We start from the raw sequence: 12,216 nt of genomic DNA, 5'->3' as shown, positions 1-12,216 counted from the left end.
GGGTGGAGGGATTCGGGTGGAGTGGCTTCATCTATGCCTGGCACCTTACAGTGCACGAGGGGCTGCCTCATCCATTGTATCCTCTGACCCTGTCATTTGGTTCAAGATGAGTATTGTGTCATGTGCTAGGCCAGGCATGGAGACACAGCTGTGACCAGACCCAGTCCCTGGCCTTCATGGTGCTTATAGCTAAAAGGGGCCATGATGGGGCCAGGCAGCACAGTGAACTGATGTAGCCTTGGAGAGGAGGGCAGGTGGCTTTCCTGGATGAAGAGATGTCTAGGCTGAGACCTGAAGACTGAGTAGGCCCCAGTCAGCCAAAGGGGACATGGGTGGGGAGTGTTCCAGACAGAATGAGCTTGTCCAAAGGCCCTGAATCACAACATGATTTAGCACAAGTGGAGGGCAGAGGTCTAGAAGGGAGTCTGAAGATGTGGGCAGACTAATAAAGCATTCCCAAGCCCTGTTAAGAAGCTTGGACTGTATCCCAAGGCCATGAGAAGCCCACTAAGCAGGGGGGGTGACACAGTCAGATTTGTGATTTGTAAAGTCCATCTGGGTTGGTGCGAGGACTTTGGATGGGGTGTTGGGGGCTGAGGTAGTGAGGGGAGGAGGTGGCCAGAGGAGTTGAGGAAAGGGTGGGCAGTCGGCATGGAGAGCAGGATGGGTGCCCATTTCCTGAGTGGGTAGCCTGAGGCCCAGGGCCACACAGTTGGGTGGGGGGCAGACCCCATTAGAGAGTGTGGCCTCCTGGGTCAGTGCTCCCCCCATCAGCCACAAGCCCTTCCTTGACGGCTCCCCACCCATGCTCAAGTACATGGGCGACTACCCATCTAAGAGGACGCGCTCTGTCAATGAGCTCACCGACCAGATCTTTGAGGGTGCCCTAAAGGCCGAGGCCCTCAAGGATGAGGTATACGTGCAGATCCTGAAGCAGCTGACCGACAACCATATCAGGTGAGAGGATGGTAGGCGGGTGCAGGATGGCCTCCCCCCAGTGAGGGGGGAGTCACAGCTGACGGGAATCTTAAAGGTCCTCTACCCATTGTGACAGGGAGCTCTCTCCCTCCCAAGGCAGCATCTGGCCCTGCCTGGCAGCCGTCCTTCCGCATTCAGGCTCCCTCACGTCTTACCTCTGCCGCAAGGTCCAAGGAAGTCTGGTCAAGTACCAAGAGGTGGATGCACCCTCTGAATCTGTCCTTCTCCAAGTCTGACAGAACCGGTTCCTCCTAAATTTGCTCCACTCACTGCCCGAACCTCCTCCGGGTACCCCTCCCAGCCCAGACTCCATTCTGGAGGTTGTGCTCATGAGCAAATGTCCCCAGCCTGGCTCGGGCTGCACTGGCTGTCAGTTGGAAGCTCCGGCTGAAAATTCTGGGCTGAAGGTGTTGAGTCCCAGAGGGTGCCACCTTGTTCCTGCTGGGTCAGACCACGGCAGGAATGGGAAGTCAGGGACATGCTAAGTCTCAGAGCCTGAGGGAAGCCCCACCATCTCCCCTTACACCCAGACCGCCAATTATGTCCCCAGGTTTGTCATCTTCTGCACCTCTTGCAAAATCCACCCTCGAACCATACTCAAATCTTCTCACACTGCCAAACCTTTATACATGCCATGCTCACAGCCAGCATTTATGGCCTTTTTTGCGTATCAGAATTTGCGTCAGCCTTCAAAACCTAGCTCAAATGCCACCTCCTCCTAGAAGCCCTCTGTGCTTCTCTCCCGTCAGGCCCAGGGAGCTCAGAGTGCCCAATGAAGCCCAGGGGTTGTGCTAACTCAGTGCTAGTTAAAGAACAGACGAGTTAAAGAGTTTTTGCCGGAATACAGATCACACACGGCTTCCTTCATAGGAAAGTCTTGCTAAGAAGAAAAAAAATCTCAGCTGAACCAAGAGTGCTTGGTGACATCGCTGATGTTCATTCTGGCATGAATGAGCACCTTACCTCCATGTGGCCGGTAACTGCGTGGCCCAGTGTGGGTTGGCCAACCACGCTTTGTGTAGCACTAACTGGATCTGGCCACCAGGGAGGCGGGTCTGCGTTGGTCCCCAGAAGAGAGGCATGGGGGTCAAGACAGACACGTGCCGCCACAGTGAGGCGCCAAGGATGCTCGGACCCACAAGTGGCCTGCAGAACCCCCGCTGGACACCCCACCTCTTCCCGCAGGTATAGCGAAGAGCGTGGCTGGGAGCTGCTCTGGCTGTGCACGGGCCTCTTCCCACCCAGCAACATCCTGCTGCCCCACGTGCAGCGCTTCCTGCAGTCCCGTAAGCACTGTCCGCTCACCATCGACTGCCTGCAGCGGCTCCAGAAAGCCCTGAGGTACGGCGGCCCACTGAGAGCAGAGGCGGTGGGCAAAGAGCCTGTGGCAGGTGCTGGGATGGGCTCTCAGCCCCAGTGGGCTTGTGGGTGTCCCTGGCGGATGAGGGCATGGCCACACAACACGTGGGACCTGTCCCTGGGGTACCACAGCTGCCAGTCGGACAAAGCCTGCAGCGTGGTGCCCATTCTGGATGCAATCGTGTCTGGCTGCTCAGAAGGGCTGGCGCATACCTTCCAGTGTGTTGGGGACGTCTGGGCCATACTCCATACTCTGCACAGCCCATGTGCATCCTTCACGTCCCGTGGTCCCCTCCACAGCCCTATTTGGCTGACGCTGTTCTCTCATTCTACAGTTGAGGGGTTGGAGGCTCGTGGAGATTAAGTGACTGTCACCTGGCAGGGAGTGGCGGACAAGGGATTAGAACTGGGGTCTGTCTCCAAAGTTCCCTCTGTTCCCTGCTCCCCATGGCCCCATGAACCCACTGGCTCCTGACTGCCCCTCCACCCCTCTCCTGGCTTTCAGAAATGGGTCCCGGAAGTACCCCCCACACCTGGTGGAGGTGGAGGCCATCCAGCACAAAACCACCCAGATTTTCCACAAGGTCTACTTTCCTGATGACACCGATGAGGTGAGGGCTGCTGGCTTCTTGGTGAAGGACCAGATTCCCCGAGGACACAGGGAACAGCCCTGATGCCTCTCCCCTGCCATCCCCATATTTGCTCCTCAGTGGTCAGGGCTCAGTCGAGAGGCTACAGACTCCTTGGGTTCCCGATCTGACCTTCTGTTGTCTCCAAGAGCTTCCTTGAGAAGATCATTCTTCCCTCTCTCTGAGGTGGCTCTGCCTCAGAGAAAAGTGCTCTCTTTCTGAGCTGAGCTCTATGCTGGTGCCACCTCCCTGATGTCAGCTCTGTTGCTGGTCACAGGCCTGGCTGCCCAGGCCTCTCCTATTGTCCCTGAGCCCACTTTCCTGCAGGCCCCTTCCTTCCTCCTCACTTGTCCTGATTGTGGGTCTCCTGGTCCAATGGTCCTGTTAGCCTTCCCATCATGCCCATTAGGTCAGGCAGCCTCCTGACCTCCACTCTTTGCCCCATCTCAGCATCTCATTCAGATAAATGAATCCAGCACCAAAACTTTTAGTTTGAAAAGCAGTTTTAGAACTTGTCTAGAGACTAGAGACTCAGAAATGTCATGACAGGATTTCAGTGACAAGGACAAGAAACTAACAAATCCTTTCCTGTCCCTCCAGTGGAAGGTTATATGAAGCAGTCCCTCCCCCACCCCGCACCTACCCCTACCCCGGGCTGCTTCCCCTCTTTTTCCCTCCCCCTTCTGGAATTTGCTTTCTTCTTCCTCCAGCCTCTCTCCTCCCAAACACCCCGCCTATCTTTGCTCCCTTGGCCTCGTGTCACCCATGCTTGTACAGCCAGGCCCACAACCCTGGAAGCAGAGACTGAGTGTGCTTGGATTGGGGAGGACACAATCTGGGAAGATCCAGACAGGAGCTGCTTTTTCCTTTTCTTAAATGCTGTGCCCAGCTCTAGACCCATGGGGAAACACCTCAGATGGAGGGTGCCCTGCATGGGTGGGAGTCTAGTTGCAGGCACAGATAGAGGGGCACAGGAAGCCCCAGCCACAGCCGCCTGCCCCTCACTTCCCAGGCCTTTGAGGTGGAGTCCAGCACTAAGGCTAAAGACTTCTGCCAGAACATCGCAGCCCGGCTGCTCCTCAAGTCCTCAGAAGGATTCAGCCTCTTTGTCAAAATTGCAGACAAGGTGGGTGACGGGTCATTGGCTTCCTATTGGATTGCTGTTGGTCTGTCTGTTGGAACATTTGCTGGGACTGTAGGAGCTCATGGGGCAGGGGGGAGGGGAAAGAGGGGAAGAGAGAGGTGTGCTTGCATGTGGCATCTGATTGTGTCCCTCTCCTTCTTATATCCCTGCAACGGTCCCCGTACTTGTAGCAGCTTCCCCTAAATGTCTCTCCTCTGAGGCATTGCAGAGCATGACCTCAAACCTCTTGGGAGCCATGTGGTACTTTATATTCTGGACCACACAAGGCTCATCGCCCTGCCACAACACACAAGTACTTTTCAGATTTGACTTGACCGGTCCCTCAGCTGCCTTGCCAAGGCCAATTAGCCCTGAAATAACCCCTGAAGGGGGTGTGATTATCCCCACCTAATAGATCACAAAACGTGGACTCAGAAAATTTAAGTAACTTATTCAAAGCCACACAGCAAGGACTCAGATCCCAGTAGGTCTGACTCCAAAGCACAGGCCCCTGCCACCATTCCACCTTGCTCTTCCTCACTTCTGTGTTCTTGAAGGTCAAGGGCCCAGCTTTAAAGCCTCTTCCTGTGGGAAGGCTTCCTTGACCATGTCAGGTAGATCAGGTGCTCACTCAGTTCCTTGTGCATCCACGTCTGCCTCCTCATTTCACAACTGTCCCTGTGCCAGACACTGGGACCCACAGGTGATCTCAGTAAGGTCCTCGACCCAGAGGAGCTTGGAGCCTGTGGGAAGAGCAGGTCACAGATACCGGAGATTGTCCAAGGCAGGGACTGGGCCTCATTCTTGGCCTTCTCACCAGGGCTTAGTCTTTGCTGAACAACTGGAATGACTGTCACTCTGGGTGGGAAGTAGGCTTTGTTCTGGAGACTCAACAGGCATAGTCAGGGCAGAGTGGGACACCTCTTCGGGCTGCAACAAAGGGCCAAAAGGAAGGCATTGGGTGGGAAAGTCAGAAAAATCAGTATTGGTGGAACTAAAATGAATGGATTGGAACGGCCATGTTCCTAGGTCATCAGCGTCCCCGAGAATGACTTCTTCTTCGACTTTGTTCGACACCTGACAGACTGGATAAAGAAAGCACGGCCTGTCAAGGATGGTAATGTGAGGCTGGGCCCTGAGATCATCTGAGGCCCAGAGCAGAGCAGGTGCCGGCACAGGGCCACACCGCGAGGTCCACCTGGGTGGGACCCGAGCTAGGGCCTGCTCCGGGGCTGGTGCTGGGCACGGGTGATCCTCTGTGCTGGGACGCTCTGGGTGACTGATTGCCCTCTGCCACAGGAATCGTGCCCTCGCTCACCTACCAGGTGTTCTTCATGAAGAAGCTGTGGACCACCACGGTGCCCGGGAAGGACCCGATGGCCGATTCCATCTTCCACTATTACCAGGTGAGCTGCCTGCCCCTCTCTGCTGTGCTGCCTCCATGTGCTGCTGGCCTTGCTGTATTTCAGGAAAGCAGAACCCTGCTGTTCTTGCCAGGAGGGGGGCCTCAAATAGTAAGGCCTCTAAGAGATTCCTGCTGGGATCCTGGGGAGTAGCTCAAAGACAGACCCTTCTCTTTCCTCAGTGCCTTGTACTTTCTTTGGAGACTTTAATCCCCACCCATTCAGGACCTTCCCTTGGTGAGGGGCTGTCCTCTGAATCAGAGATTCTACAGCTACACCTGTGTGTATCTAGGGCATCTGTGTGAATGTGTAAACACTTTCTAGCACAAGCATGTGCCTGCGGGAAGCCAGGAGGGAGGCCCCCATGTTGAACCTCTATTTGTTGTCTGATGCTTTTCACTCATTCTGCACTCCCAGCAAACCCCAACAAGTAGGCATGTTGTTCCCATTTTACAGAGGGAGAAACTGAGACCCAGAGAGATCAAGTGATATAATTAGGGCTACAGGGTGGATAGAATCTGGGTTTGAATCCATGTGTTCACAACTGCAGACTCGGCGATCTTTTCTGGGCCAGTCCTGTTTATCATTCTGTAGGGGAGACAGACCAGGATGCTGGGAAGGTTGCAGGAGGCAGGGATGGTGGCTGCCGTGGTAGAGAGAACCCTGGCCTGGGAGTTGCCAGGGCTCATTCACCCGTGAGATCTGCCCCTCCCCCATGGTGCCCTTTTAGTGAATGGCAACATGAACATCAGCTACCATTTCCCCCAAGGCAGAAACCCAAGTCAGCCTTGACACCTCCCTCTCCCTCATTTTTCACATCCCAAATCATTCACCTGATGACTTCAACTCCCAAACTCTCCAAAATCCATCCACATGTCTCCATTACCACCGGTACCAACTCAGGTCAGCCCATCATCTCTCATCTGAATGAAGCTGGTAACCTTTGCCCTGAGCTTCCCTGTCCATTTTTGTCCCCTTTGAATCCATTCTTCCTACGGGGGTCATCATGCTTTCGGGATCCTCTCAGTGGCTTCCCTTAAAGTAGAACGCCAAATCCTGACTCTGGCCCTGCATGGGGGTGCCACTAGCTACTTCTGCTGCCTTGTCTTGTATCCAGCACCCCTTTGTTCACTTCACTCCAGCTACGTTTTTTCAAATTCTCAGGTATGCCTGGGGGCCTTTGTAACATTTTCTCTCTTGGGAAGCTTTTCCCTAGGTTCTTTCCTTCACCTTCTAAGCTTTTAGATGTTATTTCAATCATCATAAGGCAAATCTTCCCTGTTCCTAAAACTAGATTAGGTCAACTAGTTATATGCTGTCATAGCACTGAGAACAATTCCTTCGAAGATTGTAATTATACATCAATTTGGGGTGATGGATGTCTGTTCTTGCCTTGACTACAAGTTCCTTGCGAGTAGGGAAGTAGATGTTGTTGCTTAAAGGGCCTGGCTCATAGCAGATGATCAATGCATATTTGTTGGCTTGATGGATGGGTAAACAGGCGGTGACTCAGTGAATGAATGGGTAGAAGGATGGATGGTGAATGAACTTGTGGGTGGACAGATGGACAAATGAAAAATGGATATGGGTAGGTAGAACCATATGGGTGGACAGATGGATGGGTGTGGATGGATAGATAGGTGGGCAAGTAGATGAAAAAGTGGATGGAAAATAATTGACTCAGGTTTCTAATCTGCAGTGTGTCCTCAGGCCAGCCTCAGTTTTCCTACGTTTCAACGAGTGGGTAAGACAGTTGTAAGGCTGTGGGCAGTGTTGGCCATTTGGAAGCTTCATCTTTGCTTTTGGTCCACTCCTCATCCTCAATTACTGGAAGTTCAAAGTGGGGAAGAGGCTGGTGCTGCTGATGAAACTAGCAGGTCTCAAAGGAACTGAATGGGAGGAGGCCAGCCAGAGAGGCTTTTCCCAAGGAAGGACAGGCTCAGAAGGTTAGGGGTGTGGAACAGTCTCAGGTTCACCAGATGGTCACTCTGAGTTTCTTCATCTTTGAAATGTGGCTGCTCACCCCACTGGACCGTTATGAGGGAAAATGAAAGAATAATATTCATACATGGCTCTGCTTTCCAACTGTAAAGTGCTGGATCTGTGCAGGCATGGTTGCTATTTCCCCGTCCTATCTCCTCTTGGGGCACAGTGTCAGCTGAGGCTGGAGGAAAGGGTACGCCCAATGTGGGGTAAGGCAGTAGACCTCGCCTGAGACCTGCTCTGTCTCCGGCAGGAGTTGCCCAAGTATCTCCGAGGCTATCACAAGTGCACACGGGAGGAGGTGCTGCAGCTGGGGGCACTGATCTACAGGGTCAAATTCGAAGAGGACAAGTCCTACTTCCCCAGTATCCCCAAGCTGCTACGGGAGCTGGTGCCCCAGGACCTCATCCGGCAGGTTTCCCCGGATGACTGGAAGCGGGTGAGTATAAAGGCGGCGGCAGGACTAGGGGTCTCTGGGCACCCCACAGGTCAGGCGGCAGGTGCTGGCCAGCAGCCCAGGGAAGTATCTCTTGTTGTCCCTTGTGTGTGATAAGGTCACCCTCTCATTTTCCCTTCCTTTCGCTTTAGTATCCGGTTCTCCAGGCAAAGGACTCACCTAGCTGCTTGGTAGTAATTTGCCCTATTCTGGTTGCCATGGTGACCTGATTTCACTTGATACTCTTTGGTCTGCTTACTTAGGGGAGGGGAGGGGAGAGAAGGGAAATAAGGATTCCATTAACTGGGATGACGGAGGCCCCTCCTGGCCTCCAGGGCCCCCATCCTATGCCTGGCCCTCCAAGGCCCATGACCGCTAACAGTGCAGGTGAGGTAGGAGCGGCAGGGGAAAGGCCTCTGATCCCCCCTCTCCCTACAGTCCATCGTTGCCTACTTCAACAAGCATGCAGGGAAGTCCAAGGAGGAGGCCAAGCTAGCCTTTCTAAAGCTCATCTTCAAGTGGCCCACCTTTGGTTCAGCCTTCTTTGAGGTGAAGGTACGTTATGGGTGGCTTCTCAGGAGGAAGGGAGGAAGGGACTAAGGAGTGGGGATGAGAAGGCACAGAAACGCCTCCCCAGGACTGTGGGAAACAGCGATGGCCTCTGCCACCTGCCCTGGCAAGGAAAGGACGGAAGCACCCTCAGCTTTGCACCACCTCGGTATCTCAGCCCTGGGACATGAGGGACAACCAGCAGCTCAGCCTGGCAGGGGAGGCAGATGTGTAAACCAGCCACAGTAATGGAGAACGATCTGTGCTGTGACAAAGGGGAGCCCTTATCAAGGTGACTGAGAAGGCTGAGGCGGCTTCCTGGAGGAGGCCACACCTGAACTTCCAGGAAGACCCTGGGGAGAGTGTTCCTGGCAGAGGGCCTAGCATGAGCAAAGAGCCAGTGGTGTACAGGAAGTGCAAGTGGCTGAGTATGGATGGGCGCAGGGTATGAGAATGAGCAGATTGTGGTGAGGCAGGCTGGCAAGCCGGCGAGGGGGTTGGGTTTCCTCCTGAAGGTGGTGGCCAGCCCTGGAAGGTTCTGCATAGGGATGATGGGGCCAGAAGTCCACTCTGACTGGGGGGCGAGGGTGGGCCTGAGGGGCACGACCGGAGGCAGGAGAATGGTAAACAGGCTCGCATGAGAACTGGGGGTAGGTCAGGCTGGAGAGGAGGGGATGGCCTTGTTACGTACCTCGGATGGGAGGCCTTTTGAGAAGTCTGGCTGTACAAGGAAGAGAGGGAGGCAGAGAGGTAAGCTGGAGGCAGGAGTTAGAGTTCAAAGAGGGTTTTTAAAGAGGGCAGACATTTGGGCTGAGAGAAGAGATGGTCCAGACTCCTAGAGAAGCAGGAGAGAAGGGATGAAAATGCTGCCGGAGAGGGTGGGAGATGGGGTCACTTGGGGACCCGTAAAGGGATCTGGGTCGCACTGAGGGCCCAGCAGAGGTGGAAACCGTGAGGTTGTGGCAGAGCCACTGGCTCTGCTGCACCTCTGGCATTGACCAGGGGAGGGCAACTTACTCCTAGCACACAGCTTTTCCTGCTCTGGGCTCCCCCAGCTCTCTGATGGTTTCCGGCTTTCTTTGCCAGCAAACTACGGAGCCAAACTTCCCTGAGATCCTCTTAATTGCCATCAATAAGTATGGGGTCAGCCTCATCGATCCCAGAACCAAGGTAAGCAGTGACAGGGAAGAGCGGGGGTGTGCTTCTCTGTCTGCACCTCTCACAAGAGCCCCCAGACCCAACCCCCCAAAGCCCCTGCTGGCCACCATCCTCACTTAATGTGGCCAAGAAGGCAGATGATCTTGAGAAGTGGTCTGTGTTTGCTTCGTCTATTTCCCTACCTGCTCCATCAAAATTGCTCTCCTAGAGTTACTAGCCAACACCTTGCTACTAAATCCAATGAACTTTTTAGCACTTGGCCTTTTGGCGTCATTGGACCTTACAACCATTCGTTCCTTCCAGAATGCTCTCCACACATTGGTCAGGATGGCAGACTGTACCGGGGTTAAATATTCTCGTATTTATGGGCCAGAGTAGTCCTCACCAAGGGAACCAGGAAGCACAGTCCTACCACATACCCAGGAGGAGTACAACTGGACCACTGGCGAAGGGTGCCAATGGCCACCACTTTCCTCTTGTGTTCATGTGCCCCACTTTCCTGGTTTTCCTCCTCTCTCTCAGGTCATTCTTCTCACATACTTCTGTGTGATTATTTTCTACCCACACACATGGTGCTCCCTGAGGCTTCCTGGCATCTTCTTGATTTCCTCCTAGTAGGACCATCCCATCCAGGACCCCTGTTTCCATTCCTTCAGGCCTCCCAAATTTCCAGTTCCAGCCCCACATACCCTATAGCCTCGTGGACACGGAGGGAGAAGGCATCTGCCTCCCCTAGCATCTCCACAGCAGAGCTAGATTCTCTCTTCTTGCTTCTTTGCCTGTCTGAGGGCCCAAGGCCTTTGTGGTGGGTGTGGGCTGGTGCTGAGGAAAGTGAGGCCAGAGGGTCCAGACAGTGCAGGTTCAAATTTTCTCTGCTTTCCCAGGACATCTTGACCACTCATCCCTTCACCAAGATCTCCAACTGGAGCAGTGGCAACACCTACTTCCACATCACCATTGGGAACCTGGTGCGCGGGAGCAAATTGCTCTGTGAGACATCACTGGTGAGACCTCTTTTATTTAGGCCTGGTAGGGCTCCCCTACTTTGCCTAAAGCTCCAACCATCCTCTTTGTCCCCAGAACAAACGTGAGGAGTGCATGGCTTGGCCTGAGATTGGGATCAAAGGTCAGATTGGGCCAAGGTCAAGTCAGTTTGAGGCTCAGTTTAGGTCTGGGAAGGGCACTTAATCTGGGGCTGAGAACAGACCCCTCATTTATTAACTATTGTTTGAATGACTTCAGTGTCTGGGGACTGAGTCTTTAGCCCCTGAGTTCAATAGTGGAGCCATTAGCAATGAGGCTTCTTGGACTGAGCTGAATTTCTAAGGCGTGGCTCAACTGGTAAAGCCTTTAGAATCACCAGGATGTAAGGGGCATACAAGCTAGGGCCTTCATGTAGGGTCATAACAACTTTGAACCTTAGACATGTGGCTGGATGAGTCCAACCCTTCAGCTGTGAGGCTGGGGAGATGGAGTCCAGAGCAGTACAGGATTCTCCTTAGTTCAGGGCTCTGCCCTTTGCAGTTTCCTGGGAGTGTTCTGGGTCTGAATGGGCTGGCCCTGTCCCACTATTTGCTCTGTTTATCTTCTTGTGCTGTTTCCAGGGCTACAAGATGGATGACCTCCTGACTTCCTATATTAGCCAAATGCTCACAGCCATGAGCAAACAGCGGGGCTCCAGGAGTGGCAAGTGAACAGTGGGGGAGGTGGTCCTGTTTCAGGCCCATCAGCTACCTCTGCAGGTGGGAGAGGACTTCTGCCATCTGGGCAGGGAGGCTGGGCTAGCCGGCCACCACTAATTATTACACCAACTTAGCCTCTGATCCTCTTCCAGTGAGGCAGCCTTGCTGGGATGAAGAGCTCCCCTCTATCCACTCCCGAGAGGTGGTTCTAGCTCTGGCTTGCGGTGGCCTTCCCAGTTGTAAAACCCTATGCTCCTTGGGTGCCTTTCTTAGACCAGTCCTACCATGCGACCTCCTTTGACTTTCCATGCAACCACTGTGACAGGGAATCAAGAGGACAACTTAGTTCTCCATACTGGGACCAACCAAACCAAACCAACCAAGAATATTCTGAAATCCAAGGGACTGGCTTAATTCCTATAAGTCCAGAATTCTCAGCTGGGATGAGGGAGACAGACTACTTTTCTATATTGCAGTGTGAGTGCTGAGCCCTGTGTTAGTCTCCCCTGATCACCTCAAGGTATAAAGTATGTGTTTAATCATTTGGCCCTCTGGTGTCTTTGCTCGGGGAAGAGGAGAGAGTGGGGTGTGGCCTGTAGGACTATCTCCTCAGTCTGTGTGTGTAGGGCTAAGCTGGTCTGGGTTTGGGGTGCCTGAGCCCAAGATGTGCTTGAAAGGGGCTTAAAGGGGCTGGCTGGGACCACGGTGGGTTAGGGGTAAATGTTAGGACATCAGCCTGGGAGGTAGGGGCCTAAGTGTGCAGGGGCCAGCTTCTGGGCCTTAACTAGGACCAGTGGAGCCAGAGTGACCCTCGCATCCTGTCAGAAACATCTCCTTGGTTCATCAAGAAATCCAAGAATTGTGCTGCCTAAGGTTAAATCCTTGTGTCCTCAGAGTGCCTATAAAACGTTACTTT

General features: G+C 53.7%; 1 protein-coding gene across 2 annotated transcripts in view; it reads left to right on the top strand.

Moving 5' to 3' along the window:
- The window catches only part of MYO7A (myosin VIIA), an 84,448-nt gene extending 72,606 nt beyond the window's left edge, over positions 1 to 11,842 (top strand). Inside the window, exons 39-49 of one of the 2 annotated variants that reach the window (XM_030332306.1) lie at positions 804 to 957; positions 2,164 to 2,319; positions 2,843 to 2,948; positions 3,979 to 4,092; positions 5,119 to 5,206; positions 5,389 to 5,495; positions 7,729 to 7,914; positions 8,350 to 8,466; positions 9,547 to 9,630; positions 10,503 to 10,622; positions 11,223 to 11,842. In XM_030332306.1, coding sequence (XP_030188166.1) covers positions 804 to 957; positions 2,164 to 2,319; positions 2,843 to 2,948; positions 3,979 to 4,092; positions 5,119 to 5,206; positions 5,389 to 5,495; positions 7,729 to 7,914; positions 8,350 to 8,466; positions 9,547 to 9,630; positions 10,503 to 10,622; positions 11,223 to 11,312 — 1,322 coding nt within the window. In that variant the 3' untranslated portion in view covers positions 11,313 to 11,842. The remainder of the gene's footprint in view (positions 1 to 803; positions 958 to 2,163; positions 2,320 to 2,842; positions 2,949 to 3,978; positions 4,093 to 5,118; positions 5,207 to 5,388; positions 5,496 to 7,728; positions 7,915 to 8,349; positions 8,467 to 9,546; positions 9,631 to 10,502; positions 10,623 to 11,222) is intronic. The other variant, XM_030332308.1, reaches the window with a different exon arrangement.
- Positions 11,843 to 12,216: the final 374 nt, after the last annotated feature.

The sequence above is a fragment of the Lynx canadensis genome, chromosome D1 (genome assembly GCF_007474595.2).
Source record: "Lynx canadensis isolate LIC74 chromosome D1, mLynCan4.pri.v2, whole genome shotgun sequence".
Classification (NCBI taxonomy): domain Eukaryota; kingdom Metazoa; phylum Chordata; class Mammalia; order Carnivora; family Felidae; genus Lynx; species Lynx canadensis.
The sequence above is the reverse complement of the archived record's forward strand: the minus strand, read 5'-3'. Positions and strand labels throughout refer to the sequence as shown.